The sequence below is a fragment of the Enoplosus armatus genome, chromosome 16 (assembly GCF_043641665.1).
Source record: "Enoplosus armatus isolate fEnoArm2 chromosome 16, fEnoArm2.hap1, whole genome shotgun sequence".
NCBI classification, from domain to species: Eukaryota; Metazoa; Chordata; class Actinopteri; order Centrarchiformes; family Enoplosidae; genus Enoplosus; species Enoplosus armatus.
In genome coordinates this window covers 16,137,305-16,162,680 of record NC_092195.1, presented here as the reverse complement: position 1 = coordinate 16,162,680, position 25,376 = coordinate 16,137,305, and the positions used below count along the sequence as shown (strand labels likewise).

Sequence of the window (25,376 nt, the reverse complement as noted above, 5' to 3'; positions counted from 1 at the left end):
TATGCAGATGACATTTGAAAAGCGTTACGTAACCATGCGTCAAGGGGCCAGCTTCCTCCGCATTGGCTGTTGCCTGGATACGGCGGCTAACATTAGCAAACGGTAAGGAGGAAGGAGCACAAGCTAACCTGTAGAAAGTTTTGTTCACAGAAATGCCGAAATATCCCGAAGAGCCGACACACGTAAGTTGTCACATTGAGACAGACGAATTTCAAAAGTTAAAAAAGACGTTATGTGACAATAAAAACGCTGGATACGTTACAATTTTTTACCGGTAACTGTTACCGTCGGTGTTTGTGCTGCAGTTTTAACTTCCATTTAAAACGTCCAAGTGATACATTTACAATTCATCTTAAAGTTAGACATTTAAAAAGCTCTGGTTGACATTAAAGGAATACCTTTCAGGTGAGTGCACCGCCTCCAGGCCGCTGGGTGTGGAATGATGAAGCTCGAACAGAGGAGTTCGCCAGGTGAGCTGGGCCTAATTACTAAGTTAGCTTACTGCACCTGCTAGCAGCCAGGAGACGTCGTTAAACTTTAATATAGTGAACACCTTCCCTTTCCTCTAGTTCTAGTCCAGCAGAGGAGGGTGTTTTGAAGAAAAGGGGGCAAACCAATGTCAATTTCAAAGATCTTCAGCGGCGATCAGAGTGGTAGGCCTGGGTCAAGCAGCAGCTTTCAAAAGTCTTATTATAAATCACGTCATTCACCTCTGTGTTTAGGATTCTTCAAAAGGCAGAACAAAATGTAGCCCTATAATCACCTCTTTTTGAAATTGCACATGATGCTTTGCTCTTCACACACACACACACACACACACACACACACACACACACACACACACACACACACACACACACACACACACAAGTGACCTGCAGGTGTTGATCATTGCTGTTTCTTCAGGTTGGCTGAGGTCTGTGCGGTGAACCATAGAGGGCGCCAAAGCATCAGGAAGAGCCTGAGCCCTGCTCATCTGAATGCTTACAGGTCCTCAGTGATGAAGAGGAGAGGGGACCGAGTCACCACTGATGACGTTAAACGCAAGTGTCAACATGTAGTTGCACTCATTAACAATAATCCTGCATGACTTATGTCAGCTGCTCCTCTCTGTCTTCTGTAAGAGCATTGGTAATTTATAAACAAATCGGAGTTTGCTATGTGTGAGTATACGGGAAAAGGGAAATGCTCATTTGTGATTACTTGCTCCATTACTTGAGAGCTTGCATTGATATCCCGAGAGTGCCCCTGGAAAATATTGCGGTTTTCTGGGTAACCAAATTAATTAATTTCTGGATTTGTCTTCACAGCTTATCCCACTATGCAATACACACACCATTTGTGATTGCGCTTCCAAAATTAAGATCGAATATCATATATCAAATCGTATCAAATGTGAAATAAAACTAAACCTTGCTCCTCTGTAATATTGATAGCATTTATATATATATATTTCTGTACATAGTGAGTGCTATATGGCCTTTGACCCTGTTCTGACAAAGCTCTCTGTGTTGTAGAGGTGGCTGTCAGTTTGCTACAGGAGAATTATTCACTTCCCATTCCATTCAGCTTCTTGGCTGTATTGAAGTAAGGAATACAAAGACTTTACACGTGCATACAGTCTCCATTGTTGTACATTGTATGACAAGATAAGTCATACATTGACATGAATTCCTTGTCTGTGTCCAGGAGTAAAGAGCTCGATGGAGTCCTGACTGCCCTCCTCCTGTACCTGTCTTGTTTTTTTGAATACAAGTCTCTGGAGAATAAGCCTAAGCCTTTAATGGCGTAAGTATGATAAGAATGGAAGAATGGAGTTGTGTTGTCTATTATATTATGTGTTGCCATCATGTCAGGTCAGTGATTACTGCCTTTATCTATGTTTCTTCCTCAATGTCTGTGACCTCTATTTCTTTACATTTTTTCTTCTTCCAATCCTCTTTTCTCTCTTCTCTATTCTGTATTTCTACACCCTCACTCCCTCTCTAACCAACCTGCCAGTGTAGGCTTCATCACAGAGCAACAGATGATGGCTGAGGCTTTGGCCAAAAAGGAGATAGCTCAAAAGAAGCTAGCTGTCTGCTACTTCAGCCTCATCATGGACCTGGAGATAGATCAGCATCAACACATATCGCATCACAAGTGAGTTTTTGTTCAGATTTGTTCAGAAAGTACTATTCCACCTGCAGTATTTTCTCTCAGTTGTATAGTTGCCAGAATGCGTCACTCGTCATACCAAAATACTTCTCGCGTACAATTGGATAACAGTAGTGATGCAGTGCTGGGACAGTGAGAAAAAGAGGGACGTTGGTACTAAAAAGACCACAACTTTTATAGATACACACTTGATTGAGCTAAGCCTCATATTAGCTTCAGCTGAACTTGGTTGTGAGTTTGTATTTCAGGTCTGACTTTAAATGTTGCTCTTTGTTTTCACGAATAGAAGTCAACCAATCACAGTTTGCCACGACATACTCTACACAACAGCTCCTCTGTGTTTTTCAGGGGCTGGATGTCGTCAAACAGTACAGAATGGCTGCTACATGCGGTAGGTGCAATAATAATCCTACAACTAATGACCTTAATTGCAATGTTCCAATCAAATTGTTTTTAAGCTTGTTATGAATGTTAGGAACTGGTTAGTGATTCCAATCTGTTCCCTCATTTTGTATCTGACTTGAAAATTCTTTCCTTGCAAAACCAGCATGTTAAAACATTCGTAACTATATTGCCTCATCTGCACAGAGTGAAGGCCAGTTCACCATCTGTGAATACAGACGGCCGTGAGCAGAACAGAACGACATTGAGTGCTGGTTATGCCTGGTGGCCTTAATGAATTAGTTAGTGGTGGGAGATGTTGACTCAACACAGGTGCTTTGCTTTGACAGGCTCTCTCCAGTATTTAGCCAGGTGGATGGACAGGGAGAGAAATATCACGCTAACAGCAGCAGCAGCTTATTGCCTGCTCGGTATGTGACCTGTTTTGGACAGAAATAGCTGTTGTGACCTTTTTAAAAACACAGACAACTAAGTGGCTGCCTTGGTTTTTAGCCAGAAAGAAGGGGTGTTGAATGCTCATTCAATAAATCCAACAAAATGGATGAATGTCTAACTATCAAATTAATTAAGGAAATAATTGATTTATGTATTAAAAAACCCAGGTGACACTTTTCACTCCCCCCCCCCCCCCCCCCCCCCCCCCACCCCACTTCTGTTTCTAGTGCTTGTACAGCTTCTTCTGTTATGTGTCCTGGGTGACGTTTGGCAGGAAGGACCTGAGCGATATCCAGGAGGAGGTGGGGCGTCTTTTGTACTCTGACACCTTCAACACGGCAGTGAGGAACAGGACTGATGGGGACTCAGGAATGACTGTCGCTACTGTTAATGGTTCAGCGAAGACGGGGGAAGCTGACCCCAAGGAGACGGGACGTAATGGCACATTCAAGTACAGGTATGTTAAAGTGAGGTAAAGGTCGGGCTGAGGTGGCATGTAATACCATCACGTCGCTGTACATGTATTTTTTTTATATTTTGAGGAAAAATAACAGGCCAGTTCGAAAGGTTAAGCTACAGAATGTAACGGCCCTCTGGTGTTAGTGAAGTTTCAGTATTGGTCAACCTTCAGAGGCATTCACATTTTCATCTGCTATCATTGAAAACTAAATTCAATGAGAAATTCAAGAATCCTTGAAGTAGTCGTGTGGTCCATTGTTGATATTAGCTATTGTCTAACCATCAATATGTTTAACCAGTCTGACCTTGATTTGACTTGTTATACGTAAACAACCTAATAGCTCCAGCAGTAGAGTTGTCTGTGTTTGATGGATGTCTTGTCAGACCTCTAACTGGAGAATGATTGATGTAGTCCCTTTGTCCCTTTTGATAGGAGGGACTCTCTGACAGCCTGTTTTTATGTTGCGTTTCTGTGTCTGACAGTTGTGTGAGCTGTCAGAGGCCCAGCGCTCTTTCCTGCTGTCAGGTTGAGACCAAACAATCAAAAGCTGGTCTTGAAGCTTACTCTCCTCCTGAGGGTGGATGTGCACAACATGATTTGGACTAGCTTCAGCCCTACCTCCGGCTGTCTCGCATTGACATTGAAAACATTGTGATACTTTTTTGTATTTGAATAGCACCTGAATCTCGAGAGTTTGGCTTCCATAACATCTTTGCTGATTAATTAGTTCTGGATATTTGTTTAGGTGTCCACCATGAGTACTATGGGTATGTATGACAAAATGGATTATGTGAGGAATGTCTCCTTTTCAAAATGCTTTTACAGCTGTTGTCTGTTCATGAATGAACTACTGTATAGACGGATCTTTAGTATAATAATATTTGATTAATGGTGTAAAAGTTATACACTTCACAAGTTTGTTCTCTCAATTTCTACTCTGTTGAATAGAAATTAGTAAAATGTGTTGAAGAGAAATTTGTACAAACTCGTTGTCCTCAGTGTTTCATCCAAAATATCTTTTTTACATTTGCATGTTTCCTTACAGGGGGTTTTATATACAATAAATCCATTACATCTTTTGGTCCTTTTTCCGCCAGACCCCCCCAGAGGCGTCCGGCCCTCAGCAGTATAGCTGATCAGCGATCCCCTCTGATGGTGTGTCTGCTGCCTTCGCCCAAAGAACGGTCCCCCCATCTGTTTGTCAGCAGCCGGGCCAGGAGGCAGAGCCCGCTGCAGGCCGAGCACTGTGACACAGAGGCACTGACGGAGGAGCTCAACCAGCAGCTGGCCAGTGTCAGGTGGAGTAAAACATCATAGAATATGTCACATGTAACACACAGGAGGGGTTTGTTTTGATCAAGGGTATAATGTGTCCGTTTCACTACTGCCATAACCAAAATAACAGCTACTGCTATGTGTACGATGATGGGGGGGTAGAAATAATTCAAAACAAACAAACACACCACTGATGAACTATTAGCTTTTCAAACACTTGTTAGCAAACAGTCATCCACATAGTCATCCAGCAGACACAGAACCACATGAGCACCTTTTTGGTGTCACCAACGCCGTAATGTCTACCATCCATGTGCGGTTTGAAAAACCAAAACCATAAGCTTAAAGCTCTGTAGAGCTGCATGGTGAAGTGGTGGGTTTCAGTGGGTCGCATACGACAGTGACCCTTGTTGCATCACAGGGATTCATTTGATACAGTGTTAATGTAAAATATTGTGAAGCTTTAAAGATATATTTGAATGTTGCTAATAATTAGGACATTTAGCTGCGATTTTGTTTTTTGTATTTGTTTGTTTTTGTTTTCTCCTGCCATTTTTGTTTCAACTTCTTAGAAATCAGTAACTCGTATGAAAAACTGAACAATATTGTGATTATGTGCAGTAATACCCACTTCACATGACTAACACAATATAACCACTAGGGAACACTGATAATAAAGAGCGCTCTGTCTGGTTTTAACCGAATAATCTCATGTTTCATATGTAATGGCAATCTTTATCGCCAACTGAAAGGGTAGAAAGATTCATAGACCAACACTTTGTGTGTGTTTTTGTGCCAAGATAGCATAGAAAAAGTGACTTGGGTTGTGGAAAACAAACAAATGTATCCATCTTACCCCACATTTTCTCTCTCTCATTTATTTATTAAATCAGCTTTGGGATTCTTGGCAAGCCGTTGAGACAGTTCAACCACAGCACCCTGATACCCTGTGGAGAGCAGAAAACCAACAAGAGGGAGGGTGACGACCATGAACCAGGGAGTGATACTAATAACAACACTGAGGATCATCCTGGCATCCATGTTGGAGGTAGCAGGTCGTTCAAGGGGCCCAAGTCGACAGGCCTGGCCAGATACGGCAGCTCCACCCACATAGACATTAGAAACTCTGCAGCCGCCATTGAGGCAGTGACCTCAGACACTGAATGACTTGCATGTGTATGTGTGAAAGTGGCAGAATGTTTTGAGTGCGAGTCTGCATAGATGGTATAACACAGACATTGCATGTGCAAATGCATTCCTCAGCACAGCCCACAGGGTCAAAAGCAGAGAGGAAAAACTCGGCAGCAGATTTTCATTTTTCTTTGCTCATGTTTGGCTTATTTTCAAAAGCACCTACCTGGACTGTCATCACACACATCATATTTGTTGAGATTTGCTTCTGAATTTAAATCGGTTTCTTATTTGCCAGCTGGTGGTGCTGTTGAATAAAATATAATGAAATCCATAACAATTTTGAAGGTCTGCACTTTCTATAGAGTCTGAAAGATATTCAATTCACCTATGAATATGAAGGAAGTCCAACACATTGCATGCATAATTCACATTGGATAATCTGTATTTGGGAAATCAAATTATACAGCCTTCACGCACTTTGTCAAACTGATCAGTGCTCACTTTTGGTTTTATTTAGATCATTGAAGGCCTCCCTTTAGACCACTGAGTCATTCTGTGTCCTTGTGCCGCACAACAGGCCGACAATAACATGAAGTCGTGCCACACACACATGCACGCACATGCTCACACACGCACACACACACACGCACGCCACTCTCTAGCCAGGATTGGTAGCAGAAGGGGCTTTGCCTTCGCCCTAATTGGCTGTGTAATCTGGGACACCAGGAGTAGAGTTAAGCCCTCTGAGGAGGAGGAGAAGGAGGAGGCCTGGGAAGCTTGTGCATTAGGATGGGGGATGGGTCACAAGATAAGTTTTAAATTAGTTTCAAAAATTTGAAGTGCTCTTGGTTTAAATTTACACCGTTCCACACCCAAAACGATTAACTGAAGCACTCCACTGTTTTGTCCAAATCTGGCTGGTATCACTCAGTTTTTCTGCTGTTGTTTTGTTTCTATTGAGGTCACAGAAGAGGAACTCTTTGAGGAGGACAAAGAGAATTATTCAGATCAAATGGGACCTGTTACTTTCTCCCCTCTTCTTCTGCAGTCTTGACTTCATCCCCTGATGGCTACTTTCACTTTGCCTCTCTGTCTCCTTCCTTGTTAGCCAGTGTGGCTAATACAGTGTGGCAAGCAGTCAGATACTTAACACACCCTTTCTCTTCATCAGTTAATACAGCAGGATTAATTTCCAGTAAACTTTCAATAGACCATTATTTTGCCTGATGTTACCACCTGATTGTGTCCCTGAAACTTAAATGCTGGGTTTCAAAACATTAGAACAGTGAGCTTGGAGGAGAGAGAGGGTCATTATCCATTGACTGCACTCCCTCTTTGCTGTGAAAAAGGACAAGCCAAACTGAAGTTATTTAAAGTGCCATTTAAAAATCTGGAATTATTTTGGTTTTAAATTCAAGTTTCATTAACAGTGAATACTTGAGAAATCTCCACATACACGTTGCACAATGATTCATTGCACACTGAAATATTCTTGTTAATCAGTCGTCAGAATGATTTAATGATTTCAAATTTCCTGTCTTTCTTTTTCAAAATGAGAGATCCAGCAGTGGCACTAATTGGTAAAGCTTTATAATTTGGCAGTGAATCACATCTCTTCCCGTGTGAATGTTAAAGGTTAATTGGTTAAACCATGTTAATGTTGTGATATCATGTGGTTGAACTCAGCAGCTTTGTTGAGCACAGAGCTAGCGTTTGCAGACATGATAGCGTAAATAGGTGTATATTTACACCTCGCATCAAGGCAAGTAGAGTATATCGACATTTCAGCCTAGTTATTATGGATACATGTAAGGTTTTTGGGATTGCACCACCAATGCACAATTACCTCTATACTACAGTCTGTATTGCACACATCTATATGTCTTTGGCCTCTGTATTTGAAGGAAGGAAGTGTATCTGCGGAACTGACTTGCAATATATGTGGCTAAGATGGTGCCTAAGGAATTTAGTTTGGCAGTACTTGTGATCAGGAGAGTTGTAGGGTTTACTGTGCACAAAGGGCAGACTGTTATCGGGTGGGATTAGTGGTTTTCAAAAGGTTCTGGGAAAATGCTGTTTTTCCACTGTTCTGAATGGATTTTAGTGATGTGGAAATTTGACTGTGAGGTGGAAGATTGTGCTGGCAAGCTTGTTGTCAGTGGACCATTCGAAGGCTACTAAGTGGAAAAATCCCACCTTTCTTTTTTAATTAATTGAATAACAAAAAATTGCCTCTCAAATCATGCATTACTCATGTTTTAAAGCTAATTAAAGTGTACTGCAAGCTCATTTATATCTAATGGTCTTCTTAAGTTACAAGATCATTATGATATATGATTTAACAGATGTGATTGCAGTTGATGGACAAAATATTTACCAAATCTTTTCGTTTTGTACCTGTAATCTAACGTTTTGTCATATGAGGCTGCTACAAGCAGGAGATTCCAGCTTGCTAATGGTTTTACATAACCAGATAAACTGACCTGATCATTTACTTAAAACCAACATCTAACCTGTGATTGTGTAGAAACCCTGAAACAGAGATTAAAGGTGGGCAGAGGGTGGAAACTTGCAAACATTTGACTGAAGGCAACATCTAGGAAATCAGGAAACTAAATGTTCAGAATTACAAAATTGATCAAATTTTGTTGCAGATACAAATTTAAATTTTTACAACAAAAGCACACTTTTTTGAATTATGCGATATTCTGTTAGTTAGTTAGTTAGTTATTCATTTTTACCAGCAGGGGGAGACTTTGCCCATAAATGGCTTAACTCAGTGGGACTTCATAAACCTGATGCAACTCCTTTTAGTGTTTATATCCCATCTTTTGTTGTATATATATATTCCATCTCTCTCTTCATATATAAAAAGTGGTACATGGATTTCCGTTCATGCCGAAATACAGCAGCGATTAACGACTAATCAGATGTGTTCACAATATCATCGCCGCATAATAAACACCAGACTTGATTGTAATTTAGTGCCGCGAGTGAATGAAACTGTGGAATCCTCATTAGGGCTGCAATTAATGATCATTATCTAGACGTGGAGATAAATGTCTCAATTAGCAGAGGCTTTTTCCTCGTGCAGTCTGTTATCCAGCCTCCCCTGTAGAAAAAAAATACAATAATCAATAGTAATTCCTATGAGGACTTGCTGTGCGACAATAGACAACATAATTGGGTTGTTATAATCGCTGTGTTATTATCGGCTTCCTTTTTGGCCACTTTGTCTCAAGCTCTCTCTGTGTCTCGCGGTGACATGGCCGAAAAGAGCGCACGCACTCAGCAGAGCGTCAGTCGTGCTCGTGCCTACTTTGTCCTCGTTATTTCAAGTGAGCGCTGAGGGAGAGTGGAGAGCGAGCTAGGTGTCTCGTGCGGATTTCACTGACGCAAGGCGCGCGGAGGACTTTGCATTTAAAACCGTGCTAATTTGTAAATATCTTGTCAGATTTACATAAAGGAAATAAGGGGGGAGAAAAGAGAAGTGCCTGGAGAGAGGGGGGGAGGAATAACCAACACGCAACACGTATCCGGTGGGATCCCACTCCTGAGAGAGAGAAGCGGCAGGAGTTGGAGCGAAGGGGAAAGCGAGTGGGAGAAAGAAGAAGAAGAAGAAGAAGAAGAAGAAGAGGGGAAAGATTTGACATTTCGCTCGTAACAACGCGTTTGTAATTAAGAAAGAGGAATAATGAGGAACGTGTGGATAATTTTGACCCTCGGGCTGACCGTCTTCCTCTCCGGGGAAACGGTAAGTTTTTGGAAAGCAAACTTAAAACGGGAGTGATAGCTGTGGGGGAGAACGGCAACTTGGGTCCACGTACGGACCACTAGCTGCTTTAAAAAAAAAAGGAAAAAAAAGTGCAGTTTGTTTGAGAAAATCTTCTGATTTCCATGTGTGTTTTTTCTCATTTAATCCAAAACACTGCTGTAATATGGAGGAATAAGCTATGAGAAACGTTTGACTTGTAGTTTGCCGAGAAGTCAGACTGTTTGTCCATTGAATCTGTGTCTGACAACTAAGCAGACGGACGTATTGCTGCCACTTTGCACAAGAATGTTCTTTATATATAATAAGATATTGAAATGTGCATGACGAGCTCATATAGAGCCTGCTCACTGCTTGCCAATTGGAGTTCAGCTTCAGTTTTTTCCCCCTTTTTTGTAACATGGAGCAATGCTTTAAAGGGACTATATGGATGAAGTTCATTCAATGTGCTTGTATTTGTTGCTTAAATATCTCTTTCAAAGCTATGAAGTAATTGCATAACCACTAAAGACACAATTTAGAGGGACGCTTTAGAAATATCACATTAAACGGGAATATTGTAGACTGTATGACATCTGAAATGAAGGATATGATCACTACGCTGACTATTAGGGAACACAGAGCACCTCTATTCCAGTATTTTAGCTTTATTACAGTGATTTGTTGTTATAATGTGGGTCCCTATGACAGCAGTGCAGGTCCATGCTCACTGAAATAGATGCATTATTGAGTAAATGTCATCATTATTGGAGCCATCCAGCTCACTATCCAGATAAATCATTGTTTTCTTCTTCCTTTTGGTGGCTATCATTGAATGGTGGTGCCATTTAGATGAATAACCTGAGCAATACTGCAACTTTCATTCTCAATTTTCCTTTTCCCCTTTTTATCATCAGTAACGGTCAGACTTTTATATATACTGCTGTTCATCCCTGTTATTTCCTTGATCCAGTTGCAGGTTCAAGTCAGAGTCGTGCCTCCTCACTGAGTGTGCGTCGCCCTGCAAATTGGCCGGGTTGTAGGACTGACAGATTTTGGCACTTTCATGTGCAGCCCCTGTCATTATTGTCCCCTCCTGTTGTTTCTCTGTGGGTTGTGACTTGTCGCTTGGCGCAGTGCCTCCTCCTCTGTTAGAGCCGCTTGTCCAATTAGCTGATTCAGACACTGTTGTTTTTATGAGTCATTGTTTTGAATGAGGTCACCCTCTGAGTACATTTTTTACATGTTTTTCTATGATCTCTTTTTACACCAGGGCACTGACAAATCAGTGCAGTACTGCACTACCAACACTACACAACTATTGAGTTTCACCAAGGTAGCATGAAGTACAATACTACCTAGGATTGCAGGTTATATATATGATATTTTCCTGGTCACTTACAGTATAATATCTTATGATATTAAAAAAAAGCACCTTATTTTGGCAAAATATAAGGTAGTCCATTACAAGAATATGGCAAGATTGGCGTGCTTGACCGTTATCATCTAGATGACTTTACACCCACAAATCAGACACACACATACACTTTAACCTGATCGATATCCGCCTCCCCTTTATTTGTGTCCCCTGAAGGCCTCACTGGAATTTGACATGTGACATTGATTCTCAATATTGGCGCTGGTGTTGACAAGTGGTTGATAACCTGCTTTAGGCACATCGGTCTGTGTTTTAATTACCCCATCACATCACCGAGGTACAGTATGACTCTCAGCGGCTTTTGAAAACCTTTCGATAAACTCACTGCTCGTGGCTTTGAAAAAGTAATTGTTTTTGTCACCCACAGTCTTATACGGTCATATAAAAATGATTGTGCTTTTGTCTTGAAACTGTTAATGTTCCTCATTCTGCTTTTTTTTTTTGTTGGCTTGCCTGCTCACCAGCTTACTTAGCTAGTAATGCTTTGGCAGTAATGCAACATGTGAGGTCTCTGCACATGTTAAAGCCTCCAGTTGAAGGAAAATACTGTTTTGCAGAGTGCAGTGTAGCCTTGCTTGTGTGTTGTTATAATATCTCTCAGTAGATGATGAGTCAACACAGGGAACTGTAACGGTCTGCTCTCTTCTGCAACTCTTCTCTGTTTTTTCATGTTTTCAACTCCTCTTCTTCCAAGAACTTTTGTGAACGAGGAGGAGGAGGAGGAAGAGTTTGGCTGGGCTAAGCTAGGCTGTATATGCTCAGCCCGCCCTGCCGCGTTTTTTCGGTGCACGCCACTCACCAGATGTTGTGGTCTGTAATTTGTGTCATGTTTTGGTGGGAAGCGTGGGTGTTGTTCACCTCCCTTTACATCTGTGATTTACGGGGGGGGTCTGAGTGCTGTCTCGCACTCTGATGCTGGACTCAAAAGAATCACTTCAGAGGAAGACTGGAGTGTGGCTGTAGAAAGAGGCTGGGGGGGGGGGGGGGGTGGTAGAGGAGAGAGAGACAGAAAAATTACATGGAATGACTCCATTCAAGTTCAAGGGATTTTGGAGCCAGCAAAAGGAAGATTTCACATATCTGTTTATTTTTCTTCTTCTGGGCATTCATGAAGATGATGCAGGGTGAAAGCTGTCTTAGTGTTTTCTCAAAAGGGCCAGTGAGGTCGGACTGCTGTGATAAACTACCCTCAAATAGTCAAAAAGAAAAGATGCGCTAACCCTGAGAAAATCCCTTATGTTATTTCAAGGGTGAAAAGGCCAAGGCACCAAACACAAGACTTCAACTTGAAGCCTTTTGATGGCTTTTCAAGGGATGGGGAAAGGTGCAGGCTGTGTATTGTGATGGATGTGTTATCCAGGTCCCACAGCGGTATTCTAGTTTAATTTTCTGGCTTGAATGCTGGTTTTGTATACCCTGATTTGCTGGTAATGAAATGAACAGCCCAGATGCAAAAGCTGACCTTCCTATCAACTTAAGGCTGTCGAGTGCATTTCTCCAGACAAGTACTCGTAAAACGCACACAAACACATCTACACACGTCATTCACTCCTAGATGCACGAGAACAAATAACCCACACGAGTATTTCCTTTTGCGTAGATTGATATAAAGGCTATATGAATCTTAATGTTTTTTAATCCTTTTTTTAATCACACTCTCCAAGGCTACTGAACTGAATGCAATACTTCACTCATTTTGTTGCACAGCACAAGGCTTTCAGAGCCCGCAGGAAGTGTGTACATTGGAAATTTTCTCTTCATTCTCCAGGGATAAAAGCAATAAGTTTCATCTTAAGTACTTCATTTCTAATGCACTTCATGATGAATAAGTAAAATGCTGTCTGTCTGCAGTTGATGGACAAAATATTTACCTTCTTTTCCATCATTCTGTATGCAAGAGAAGGAAATGTAAAGGGAGAAAGGCAGCAAGGAATAATATGCGAGGAAAATTACCAAATAAAGAATGTAATAAAAGTTAAAGTATAAAAGAGTAATGATGGAGTAGAGAAATGAAAGGATGTAGTGCCACATAGAAGCAGAGGCCAGATGCTGTGCTGTGACTGCAGCTTCTCCTGCTGTATATTTAATGATGCGCTTTTATTTTGCATTAACCTAGAATTCCTCAAAGTGAAGACACAAGCAGCCCCCCTGCCTGAAACGGCTTGTGTTTTGTCTGACAGTGAAAAAGCCACCGCTTTCTTTCTTATTTTTCGAATAAATCCGCCACTGACACACATGGGAACACCGAGTTTCTTGCTCTGCAAAGCAACCTACCTCATCGCTGGTGTCCGACCCTTCAGGGGGTGCATTCAATCGGTCCCTGTCTGCCAAGCATTATGCAATCGCTAATGGACTCCACAGAAGGCAGGAGGCAGGGGCTGCTGGACCACTGAAAGCACAACAGCAACCACCACCACCCCCCTTTTTTCCCTGAATCCATCTGTGTCCACGCATGAACTCCTGTTTTGTCACCATGCAGGCACACACACACACAAACACACACACACACACACACACACACACACACAGAGAAGTGGATAAACACACATTCGCACACATGGTCTTTTGCCTCCCCTGTGTTGTTTTTCTCTGTCCCCCTCTACAGCGCTCCCCTCTTGCCACATCTCTCTGCCAGCATGGTCAATATGCTGCCTGTCATTACCACAGTGTCTTTCTTTCTTTTTAGCCAGAGAACAGTGGCATTATATTTCCCTCTCAGGCAACTGGAAGGAATGAAGGAAAAGGATATATTTTTCCTCCCCCCCCCCCACATAAGATACACCCCATTTTTTTTTCTTTCCCTTCCCTTAAGATGTGAGTGCTTGCATTGAATTTGCTAACATCTGCAGGACGTATGTGTGTTTGAAAGGAGCTGCTTTCCTCTCTCCTCCTCCTCTCTCTTGTTGACGAGTTGGAAGAGGCTCTTACTTTGGCAGGGACTTGTGCATACTAGTAAAGACTCACAAATAGTCAAACTCTGTTAACTGTGCATGTGTTTGTGTGTGCTGGTTTGGGCATCCGTGCCTTTTTTTATGTCCCTCTGGATATGTGTGTGTGCAAGTTTATAGCCACATGTTTAAAATACACTGTCATCCCAGCCACCAAGGCACAGGGAAAACAGATTAGGGAGATGTGGCTGCAGCAAAACCGGCGACAGCAGCACTGGTTTATGTTGGGCCACAGCCACCGTGAGCTTCCAGACTATCAGAGGTGTACAACAAAAGCCTCTGCATGTGCTTGTGGCAATCTGGATGAAAATATTTAGACATAGTAGTCCAGGAACGTTACTCTTTCTCTTTTCTCCTCTTTTCCCACCTTATTTCCTCCCCCCTTTTCTTCTATTTAATTAGCTTAGCAAATGGAAACTTCCTTGGCAGGGCTTGGGGTGGAGGGGATTGTGGTTGTGACAGAGAGAAATGGGTAAAACCCTGTGTCAGGACGTCTGTTTTCTTCCTTTCTTTCTTTTTTTTTTTTTTACTGCCTCCTGCCTCCCAGTTTCAGTTGGTAGGAGGAAAAGAAAAAGGAGATGAAGGAAAAGGAGTGGGGGGGGGGGCAGAGTGTGAACCCTGCCTCCCTTTTGGTGTTCAGGTTTTCTCAAGCCAGACAGGACCTGTCTGGAGCTTTGCTGTATGAGGTGTGAAAAGTGTCTAACTTGGCAGGGGGTGAAATGACAGAGACAAACCCATGTGGTAAACGGAGTGCTACTAGTGGTATTCGGTATGTGACCACTGGTCTACTGGTCTGGTCTGGTCTTTGGTAACAGTTTGTATGAATTTTAGGAATCTGCCCACTGTTTACTTTCTAATTACTGTAAAAGATACTTTGTGCTTTCACTTTTTTCTCATGTAATTTAAAAAGAAGACCCAAGTAATGGAGCATGCTCTTATCAAGCTATTATCATTTTTTCTATTTGGCAATTGTGAGAATACACTTATGCCAAAATGAGCGTATTGAGAGAAATGAAAATTAATATAATTTGGACACAGACTTTTTATTATACAATGGACAAAAAAATACAAGAGTCTACGCTCAAAAGAGCCTATACTCTTTACTGGAAAAAAATAGCTTTGACTTAAATACATTACTTTTAATCATAAAAAGGCCTCTGGACATGGTTCAACATGGTTGACAATGTGGACACCCTGGTTTAACTTTATGGGATTTCATGTTATGTAGGAAGCGGGATTTTCAAAATGTATTGTTTTACCCGACCAATAGTCCAAAACCCAAAGATATTCAGTTAACTATCACATAAGACAGAGAAAAAACACAAATCTTTAGGTTTTTAGAAATGTTTGGCATTCCTGGAAAAATGATGATTACTCGGCTCTCAAAGTGGTTGCAGATTCATTTTCTGTCAATTGACTAATCAATACTTTGACTAATCATTTCAGCTCCACTTTGTTGAATATCACACCTTATTGCAGTGCTATTGGGAGGAATTTATACTGTCCAGAGACGTCAAAGCACGTAAGAATTATACATTATGGGGTTGATGCAGTAAAGCTGAAATTCTGACATTAGGCAGTTTACCCTGTAACTCCAACTAAGAAAAAAATTGCTTTTAAAGCTGTATTAAATATCATTGGCGTAGATTGTGGCCAGTTCAGGTTTAGTTGGTCGACTCGTTAAAGGATGAAGTGAAATCAAATGCTGCTCGTGAAACGTTCTTGGTTGACTTTGTTCTGCTGAATAGACAATGATCTTATGGGCCAAATGTGTTCCATCTGTACACTATCGCCTCCTCAAAAAATGGTGGATTTTTGAAGCCATGACGTCAGCTAGGTTTTTCCAAGATTGCTGCGGAAAACGGCACGGCACATTTAACACATCTGTGCGCACTCATATTTACGAGCACGCTTTATCGTCTCTAAAGGGCACCAAATTGATATCTGCACTGGCGTTCCTCCAAGCAGAAAAATGTACTTCGAATGTCTGGTGTTTCCATTATTTCCCCCATCTCGAGTCAAAACAGCACCGAATGAGCTAAAGCGTGTAAATCAAGCTTTCTGTGCAGGGTGTATCACCAACTGCAAATTATACTCCATGCAGTCACTTAATTTAGAGCTGTTTTCATGAGAGACCTTTGAGACTCCAGAGGGTATTTGGGGAAGCTGATGAGCTGGAGAGAGGAATTCATTAGTGAACTAGAACATAGCACTTCTTCCTCTAAATGCATGCTGGTGTGTAAACTCATCTCATTTCAGTGAAAAGCAGTGAATTTAAAGGCTTCAATTGAGCGCTTATGAATATTCATTATTGAGATGTGTTTGTCATTGTAATGGCTCACAAAAAAACCAAACAGGAAGTAGATGTGTTTCCATCGCTGTCTCCACGTGGGTAGTCTCAGTAGACTCCTGAATGCTTCCAGCTTTTAATAATTTCCTGGTGAGCACATAACCTGTAATTTAATAAAAAGCCAGTTTTTTTTCCGTGCTTAGAAAATGTGCATCTGTCTCCAACACTCTTTTCCTGGCAAAAACAAACATTTTCATATCCTAGTTTTTTAATCCTAGTTTAATTTCAAAGGCAATGGTGGGTGCTGACTTTTGCTGAGGTTTGCTTCATTTCCTTATTTTGATTCGGAGGAGCCGTGATGTCAAGACCCTAGATCCGTGTCCAGATGTTCCTGTGTACAGTTGTGGCAGACATCCGATGTTTGAAAGTCTAAACTGTGACCACATCATCAAACCAGTCCAGACAGTGACTCACACTGTAAGACTGAATGAGCTCACAGTGGTGAAAAAGGGGGCAAATATAGAAAGGGACATGGGCACTAAATTAAAAGGAGAAAATACTAGAATTTTATTTGCTACTGAGGATCAAACTGAGGGCCCTTTCACAGCAAGTCTGAAACTAATTTATGGTCTGTAATCTGAAAAAACATGATTTTTTTTCGTACATTAATCCTTTTTCCCCCCTAAAAATGATTTGCAGTGTAAAAAAGTAAAACCTTTGAACACAGCTCTTCCTGTGCTCTATGAATGGAGACAGAAACTCTATAACCTTAACGTTGTTTCTATTCCTTAATTCTATTCCTTAATTCCTCAATAAATATTGTGAAGATATTCAACAATCCTTTAACCTCATCTTCTGCAAAAACAAAAAAAAAGTGTAGGACAACTAAACTCAACAGATTATTGTGTATCAGCAAAGATTATTTTCTTGATTCTTGAAAATGCCCGTCACAATTTCCTAAAGCCTCTTTCTTGCCTGACCAACAGTCCAAAAGCCAATAATATTTAGTCTATCATCACATAAGATAAAGAAAAGCAGCAAATCTTAACGTTGCAGAAATTCAAATCATCAAATGTTTGGCATTTTTGCTGAAAAAAGATAAACCGTTAGTTAACGATTAATTTTCTGTTGATCGGGTAATCCATTCCAGCGCTTTATTATACCCCCTTATAAAAAATATTACTTCTCTGCACGGTTGGCATCTTTCCAGTATCTTCACTTGCTGGTGGATAATCTACATTTTGATATTGCCAATATTCTCATAAAATATATTTCTGCAAGTAAATTTGACACACACAATTAACTGTGCAGCCCCAGGTCAAATTTCAAGCCTTATCATACCACACACTGTCTCTCCGCCGTGGTTGTTAACATGATCAGAGGCACTAATGTGGCGATTCTAACAGGCGAGTTAATCTTTACTAATGCATTCTGTTAACAGCCATCTGTGTTCTCAACGCCGACTGTAAACCCTTTCAGCAGAGCACCACGCTGCATTCAGCGCCCCAGCAGTCACTCCTCCATTACGCAGAGGGATTGGGTTTATTATTCAGCCCGGAGAGGCTTTAGACCAGAGAAACCGTGTCAGATGGAATCCATTTTGATTTTAAATGCAAATACCGCTGACACGCTCATTGCTGGCGCTCTCCTTTCGGGCGTGACCACACAGCCCTCTTGATGGGTGGAAAATTTCAGGCAGAGGTCTCTAAACAAACAGAGGCTGCCAGTCAGAATGTGTCATGTCCACAGTCAGGTACACGGTTGACCCTTTGACCCCTTTACTGGAAATCTATTTTTGTATGGTTGACTGTGTTCAGGTTGTGTGCTCTGGGTTTGGAAATTTGAAACTGAATATTCCCAAAGATTTTAAGCACATTATTAGTGTCAAAAAAACCAGCTGTCCTTATTGACACTCTCTTGGTCTCTCTCTTGCTTTCACCGTTTCACTCTCCGGCTCTCTCCATCTTGCTTCCAACCCCCCAAAAATAAGCCCTTTTGACAGTGACATCAGCCAAGGTCATAGCTTCACTTATAATCTGTATCGTTTCCATGCCGTGCTTAAACCGGTTTTCATGGTATAATGGAAGCGGGCAGGCAGGGTGCAAAGCTTGATTACTTTGATGACAATAATTTGTTTAATCAAGTGATTGGCTGGATGAGTGGGACGGCTGCATGACCGCTATCCTCCAGACTCAGCAGGATATCCTCTCTGCCTGGGCAGCCAGCAGACGCTGGAGCCTCCTAGCTTTCCAACACAGTCTCTGTAGGGCTTTTCATATTCATCACAAAGAATTAAATAGTGGATGTAAAGAGAGCGAGGGTTCTTCTTCAGAAGCTTTAAGCAGCTTTAAGCGTCGTAGCCTCACAACATTTTGGATAACTTCTGTCGTCTCCTGTATCCAGTAGTACTAGTAGCTCAATTAACCCTTGACACAGTTTTTAAGCAAATACAGGAGCAACTTCCACGCATGATGTGATGTTTCTGCTTTCCAAATGTTTTATGAGAGAGGAAATCCATTCAACACATTAGTAGACCTGAAAGATATACACAAAATACACAAAAAACCCTCAACAGCGCAGCTTAAAACAAACACAAGGGAAATCTTTCTTCATTTCCCCAGTGTCAGTGTTAAAGTAGCATTAATATAAGGGCTGTAATAAATGATGATTGTCATCATCTATTAATGTGCCCGTTATTTTCTGAGTTAATCGTTTTGTCTATAGAATGTGAGAAGATTGTGAAAAATCATTTGCAATTTCCTAAAGCCCGAGGTGACATTGTTAAGTTGCCTGTTAGTCCAACTTATTTGTCCAACTAACAGTTCAGAACCCTAAAACAGGAAATCACAAAAATGACACACAAGACAAAGAAAGCAGCAAATTCTTACAGTTGAGGGGCTGAAACTAGGTAAGGTTTTGGCATTTGTGGTTGAAAAATGACTTAAACCATGAATCGCGTATGAAAATAGTTTTCTGTGTTTCAATCAACTGTAGTGGCGTTTCTGTCACGGTGCTAAACCCAGTCAAATTTAATGGGGAATTCCACTCAAATCAGTGTATTAGTCATGGAGAGAATTACTCAGCCTGTGAAAGTAGTATAATGTCTCCTGTGGCTCTGAAGGAGCTTTGTCAAGTCTGAGAAAATGGCTTATCTAACCTTTATCTAAAGGTCTATGTCGTTTCATTGTCAATGAGAAAAAAGGTCTCTCTTACACCCCGTGACCGAAGCTTGATAAGTCAAAATGACTACTTCTGTCGTGTGATGAGAGCAATACACAATTTGCTGGATTTTCTCATACCTATTACTGTGGTTCCATCAGCTCCCTCCTGCTTTTGAGACTTTTTTTTATAGTCAGTATGGAGTGACATTGCGACATCCCGCTTTTACAGTGTGCATATAATGAACTCCACTGACCCCGCTACATCTGCGTGTGGCAGACAGAGCTGCCTCCACATTCAATGCATCAACACACGGCTCTGAAGAGTCCATTGAAGATTCCTTTTTTGAAGATGATTGCTTACTGTTGCAGCCTCTGCTTTTGTTTAGTGTGGCTGCACTTCGCTATGTGTGAGTTGGTGACCGCAAGAGGCTTTATGACAAGTTTTGTTAGACCTGCAGTGCAAAAGCAGCTGGAAACATCTGTGGCCTGGTGGGTTTTTGATAGTGGCTCCTCTTTAGTGTGGGATGTACCACCGCAACCTCTGTCCCCCAGCTTTCAAAGCATATCTTTGTAGATTTTTGCATGCACATAACATCGATTAGAGCTTACCGCTACCTCTTTATTGTTTTCAAAGGTTCCCGTAAGAGCTGTGCAAATGCTGTCTCTGTTTTTTGTATTTTCTTACAAATACTGTGCCTCTCTTGAGACCCCAGCATCCTCAGCCCATCAGAAAGGAGGTGGTAAAGTAAAACCTGGAGCCCAGGGTGGAGCGCCAGTCAGCCAGCATCTTGTGTTGTTTCTGGACCTTTCAGGAAAGCCAGACTGCAGTCTTCAGAAACCACACATTCTTGCAGAATTACAGCACAGGGAAAGAATTGGGAAAGGCTATGTCGTGAGGGAGGGAGCAGAGGTTTGGCAGGCACATTAAAAGCCATTTTTAGCTGCAGGAGTTTTGTTAGTGATCTCTGTCCTGCATCCAAAGGATGGGAAAGATTGGACTCTTGCTAATTGTGTGTTCTCTCAGTTGAAAGCGTTTTTTCTGTCTTGATAAATTGGCACTCTTTCAAAGTCCCAGCTTATTCATCTACAAAGTCATTAAAGATTGAAAATACAGCCTAGCTGTGGTTCGAGTACTGGGCCTATTTTGGTTGCCAGAATTCAATTATTTACATAGGATGGGACATGAATAAGAATTTCACCCCATCATTTCCAAATATGAGCCAGAGGATAGAACCTTTTTTTTTTTTAAATAGCCACACAAAAGATCCCAAAGAAACCAAGACAAGGTGGTTTTGCTGCAACATTAGGGATGCGCACCCCATCCTTAAAAGTGGGAGAGTGTTATCTTAATTTAATTTAACAAAATATAAAAAGCAAGCAGTCCTCAGAAGAGTCTTTCCAGTTAGGGGCTAATCAAAGCTGGAGGATATCGTCCGGAATGATGTGAGCTGTTTACTCATACTTTTTTGAGCTCACTTGTTACTTACTTCTGTTGTTTGGTTGATAAGAGAAGAATGCATCTAGCATCGAGCAGCTGGCCTGCATATGTAAAATGTGGAAGCGTTTTTCTTTTAGCTGTGGAGTAGTTTGTTTCAACAAGCGCAGGAACTGAGCAGACGGTGCTGTGGTGTTTCTATCAAACATCGTTCAAAAAGACACACAGATGTGTTGTACATTACAATGGCTTCCTCTTTGTGTGATTGGTGTTTGTTTCGTAAGGTCGTATTCTCCAAACAAAATCACATTTGTTGTTTCACACTGGTGAAATGGTGGCTTTATGAACCAAAGGAAGTGCAACTATTTTGCCTGGATCGCTGCAGCTTCTTAATCTTTAACCAGCAATCCAATAATCCAGCAATTATTTTTATTTTTGATTAATCTGCCAATCATATTTTCTGTTTAGTTGATTAATTGTTTAGTCTATGAAATGTAAAAAAAAAAAAGGTGAAAAAATAGTGTCCAAAGTAACATCTTCAGATTGTTTTTTTCCCGATCAAAAATCCTAAACTAGAAAGATATTCAAAACTAAGAAACGCAGGTAATCATCACATTTGAGAAGCTGGAATCAGTGAATGTTTGGCTTTTTTGCTTTTGAAATTACTGAAACGATGAATCAATTACCAAAATTATTAATCAGCTGATCGTGTCTGCTCCTACCGTAACTATTATATGAACAGACCTTGTGTTGCAGTGAGCATTCTGGTGTTTGCATGCCAAGTTCGAATTAGTTTGGACTACGCTGCTAAGAAGTCTGAAGAGCTCTCTAGCCACAGCAGGCTAATCTTCAGCACCTGCCACCTGAGCCTCAGGTGACTCTTCAACACTGTTAATCCGCACAGGTAACTGTGTTACGGTGAAAAGGTCGTGCTTTTAGAGCTCCAGTATCAATGACTGGTTAAGATAATCCTGGTTTAATAAGGTTCTGTAGGTGTATGTGTGCACATTGTTATAGCAGTAATCAACTTCAGTGTTTGGCTCATAAATTCTATGTCGGTGGGCCTTACAATACTTAAAACCCACTGCAGGAATTAAACGTATACTCTGGTAATACTGCCAAGGAAACATAACAACAAGGAATTCCTTTGCGTTTGAAGATATTTTAGCTTGAAGTTTTCATACTGATGGAGACGAGAGATTAAAAAACCTGTGTGGTTGTGGACCCTACACTGAGTCTGGCACGCTGCTCAGCTCACACACCCATAATTAGACAGTGTCATTAATGTGCAATTACATGAGTCATGCTTAGCCCACGTTGGATCCAGTCACTGTTGATACTGCAGCCCACTGAGAGCTGCCCTTTTGTCGTGATTTTCAACTTGCCCATCTTTGGAGAGAGATGTCCTGCCATGGAAACGCTCACTTATGTGCCCTTCAACTCTGACTTAAAAACTCGTGTCGGAGGCTACATTTCTAAAGGCTGAAATGGTTAAGGAGACCCTGAAAGAAGTGCATCATCACTTGAGTCTTGAGGACGTCATGCCTGTTATGTCAGGATCATGGAGCATATCCAAACTATTTAGCACTTCTAGCATGTGTCAAGACATTATAGTGCTGCTTATTTTCAGAGCATCACCCCACAGGAGCACTCAAAGCTTGATTTTAGCACCCCTGCCTTGGCAGTTTTCACAAAGACTAAATGAAGAGTTCATAATCCGTTGTCTGTCATGTAAACTTGAACTCAACCTGACTTGAATAATAATACTCATACCCAAGATTTGAAAATGTTTGGTCTTTCTTTCGTCGGTTTAAATAAAAGGGGATTACAGTGTCTTTGGACACTTTTTTTATTTTATTTTATTTTTTTTTAGGCTTAACATCTTAGCATGACATTAATAATGACCTGCACATCTACATCTGCAACTGCAGTCATCCGACATCATCATGTGACATGGTGGCCCAGACTGGATTAGAGCCAGCAGATAAAACCCTCTTTAAACATAACAATGCACTGATGACAGGAGTTCTCATTTGATCATTAAAGCAAAAACATACATATCGCTTTTATGTTTAGGTTATGAGCCGGTATTAAACTGAGTTGATCTATGACCTATTTTTCATGTAGGTCTCGATGTACAAAGAGCCAAAGTCTTGACGTCACGTCCAGGCTAGCCTCTGTTCCACTTGTTTCTGATACTCAACGCAATCTCTCATTCAGCTTTTCTGTTGTCGGTCTTTCTGAAAAAATTTAAATGTGCTCCACAACAGCACTCACTATTAGACAAAATAAAGCCTTCATAATTTTAATTTGTTAGCGTACACAAACTACAGCTCCCTCGGAAGCTGTAATCTCTGCTGTCTGAAAACACTCGACTCACCCATGGAGTTCAGCTGGTGGCGTTTAACCTGCGATGGTGTGGGGCTAATGGGAAATGGTGTACGTTAAAGGATACAAAACAGAAATGCTGAATGTACAATGATATCAGATTGCTTTTTTAAAAAATGACCATCCTTATCTCGACATATTGAGTGAACCACATGACATGCTGTTGAGTAAAGCTGTTCCCAAGCTGGACTTTTACTTATTTGCATTATTACGATTGTCAATGTATTTTTGAATGAGTTGTTTTTACTTCTGTAACAGAACGAAAAGTTCCTATTTGACTTTTTCTGGTTCCCTATATAACAATGTTTGTTTTATTGTGATCATAGCAACAGGAAAGACTATAATTCTGTGATTATTATTAGTAAAAATGCAGCAGCTCTAATTTCACCGGTGTGTTTATGAATCAGTCGTTGAACATTTTGTTTCACAAACACATTGTGGTCCAGACACACTGGCTAGCTGACTATTAATACACCCTGTGCATACTGTACTGGAAGTGGCAGCACTTGGGACTTGCGCCGAGGGCTGCCAACTCTCATGTACTGAACACCAGACCCACCCCAATCACACTGTATCTGCTGTTTCTCAGACTCTGAAAAGTTTACACCTGAGTTTTATTATTTTGTGGATGTAAGCTGAGACATGCCGTGTTTCATCTGTCAAGCAGCGAGCTGTCAGAAGTCTGTTGTTTTGTGAGTGAGGGTGAGATGGAGAGCAGACAGACACAAGAGAAAAAAAGGAGCACGAAATGACAAAGAAATAGCTTGTTAAAACATAAGAAAACTGTATACTGTACTAAAACAATAGCCAAACTCGTGTCAAGAGTCCCAGTATTGGTAGGACTAAATCGTGAATTTGAATAGATGGCTGTAGTCAAGATTTAACATTTAATTACGTTATACTTTGTTCATGTTTTTGATCAGTTTCCATGCTTTTTTTCTTATTTAATTGAGATCCTTTTTAGTTGTATTATGGGCTAGTGCATCGTGTTTGAAGTGCTACACAGTTTTGTTCTAAATTGAATTGAAATACAGACAATTTTAAGATATTCCAGTCTATTTCTGCACATATGCTTATTTAACACGTTTTGTTAATTAACCCTTGCCCCATTTGAGCAGATCTCGTGCTCAATTTGACCTCAAATCTGGCTACAGGTTGACTGACAGACCTGAAGCGTCAGTGAGCATCATGCCAACAACAAAAACGCACACATGTACACCACCACACACACAAAACTGCTGGTCAGGATTAGCCCTGGATAATGGGATCAGAGATCACCACCTGCCGCTCCTCTCCCGTCATCTCATCCTTCCTATGCCTCTTTATTCCTTCTGTTTATCCGCTCCTTAAACTGTCACTGTCCCTTTTCTCTTTCACGTTCCATCTCGTCTACCTGTTATAATGTGTGTGACTTCTGTCATTAACCCTTCTCACCATCTTTGCTTCCTTCCTGTCTTTAGATAGCTAACACATTATCCCCCCCCCTCTGATAACATGTTTGCCTCAAATTTATCTTTGACCTTTGCTTTTTGTATTTTATTTTTTTTTTACAATTTCCATGCCTTTCTCTCTCCTCAATCACTCCCATCATCCCATCACGGGCTCCTCCCCTCACACTGTAGCCCTGTGGCCTGCCGACTCCCTTGAGTCCAAATCCTCTTAAGGAAAAGGCTTGGATGGGAATTCAATCGCTGCACCACAAGGATTGAACCAGATCAGCCAACAAAGCAGTGAAATCCCCCCCCCCCACCTCCTCTCTCCTCGCATGCCTCTGCCCCATCTGCTTCTCCCTCTCCCCTCTGGCTTTCATCTCAGGTGATAAAGGCCTATTTGTCAGAGCTGACAGCAGTGAGAGATTGGCGTCCTGGATGGAGGAATGTGGCACATCATCTTATTTCTGCACGCTGATAAGTGCATAAATGGTCATATGTATTTAACAGGCATGAAAATATGGTGTACTTGATACTGATATTTGGTACTTTGGTTATCTGGATTTCTTCTCTTCTAGTAACATGTTTATAATCCAATTCACGTCATCTAAAATGCATTTGTTAAATGGACAGATTATAACTGGAAACAGGTAAACTATTTAAAGTTGAATA

The 25,376-nt window shown here is 41.2% G+C and overlaps 2 protein-coding genes across 2 annotated transcripts in view; both read left to right on the top strand.

Annotated features, from left to right (window-relative positions):
* Nucleotides 1-62: 62 nt before the first annotated feature.
* LOC139299492 (protein phosphatase 1 regulatory subunit 36) lies at nt 63-5,896 on the top strand. Its single transcript, XM_070922401.1, has 11 exons — nt 63-182; nt 406-470; nt 570-653; nt 907-1,043; nt 1,518-1,587; nt 1,690-1,788; nt 2,002-2,142; nt 2,506-2,548; nt 3,222-3,451; nt 4,552-4,752; nt 5,623-5,896. Exons 1-11 carry the CDS (start codon nt 153-155, stop codon nt 5,894-5,896), a joined length of 1,374 nt encoding a protein of 457 aa, XP_070778502.1. The 5' UTR covers nt 63-152.
* Nucleotides 5,897-9,346: 3,450 nt separating this feature from the next.
* sdc2 (syndecan 2) overlaps nt 9,347-25,376 on the top strand; it is a 39,782-nt gene continuing 23,752 nt past the window's right edge. Inside the window, exon 1 of the mRNA XM_070922258.1 lies at nt 9,347-9,617. Within this exon, the coding sequence (XP_070778359.1) occupies nt 9,558-9,617 (60 nt within the window). The 5' untranslated portion in view covers nt 9,347-9,557. The remainder of the gene's footprint in view (nt 9,618-25,376) is intronic.

Coding starts and splice junctions, on each gene's coding strand:
- LOC139299492 (XM_070922401.1), top strand. CDS start 153: ATGCCGAAATATCCCGAAGAGCCGACACAC. Junction 471..569: donor CGAACAGAGGAGTTCGCCAG/GTGAGCTGGGCC, acceptor CCTTTCCTCTAG/TTCTAGTCCAGCAGAGGAGG. Junction 4,753..5,622: donor CAGCAGCTGGCCAGTGTCAG/GTGGAGTAAAAC, acceptor TTATTAAATCAG/CTTTGGGATTCTTGGCAAGC.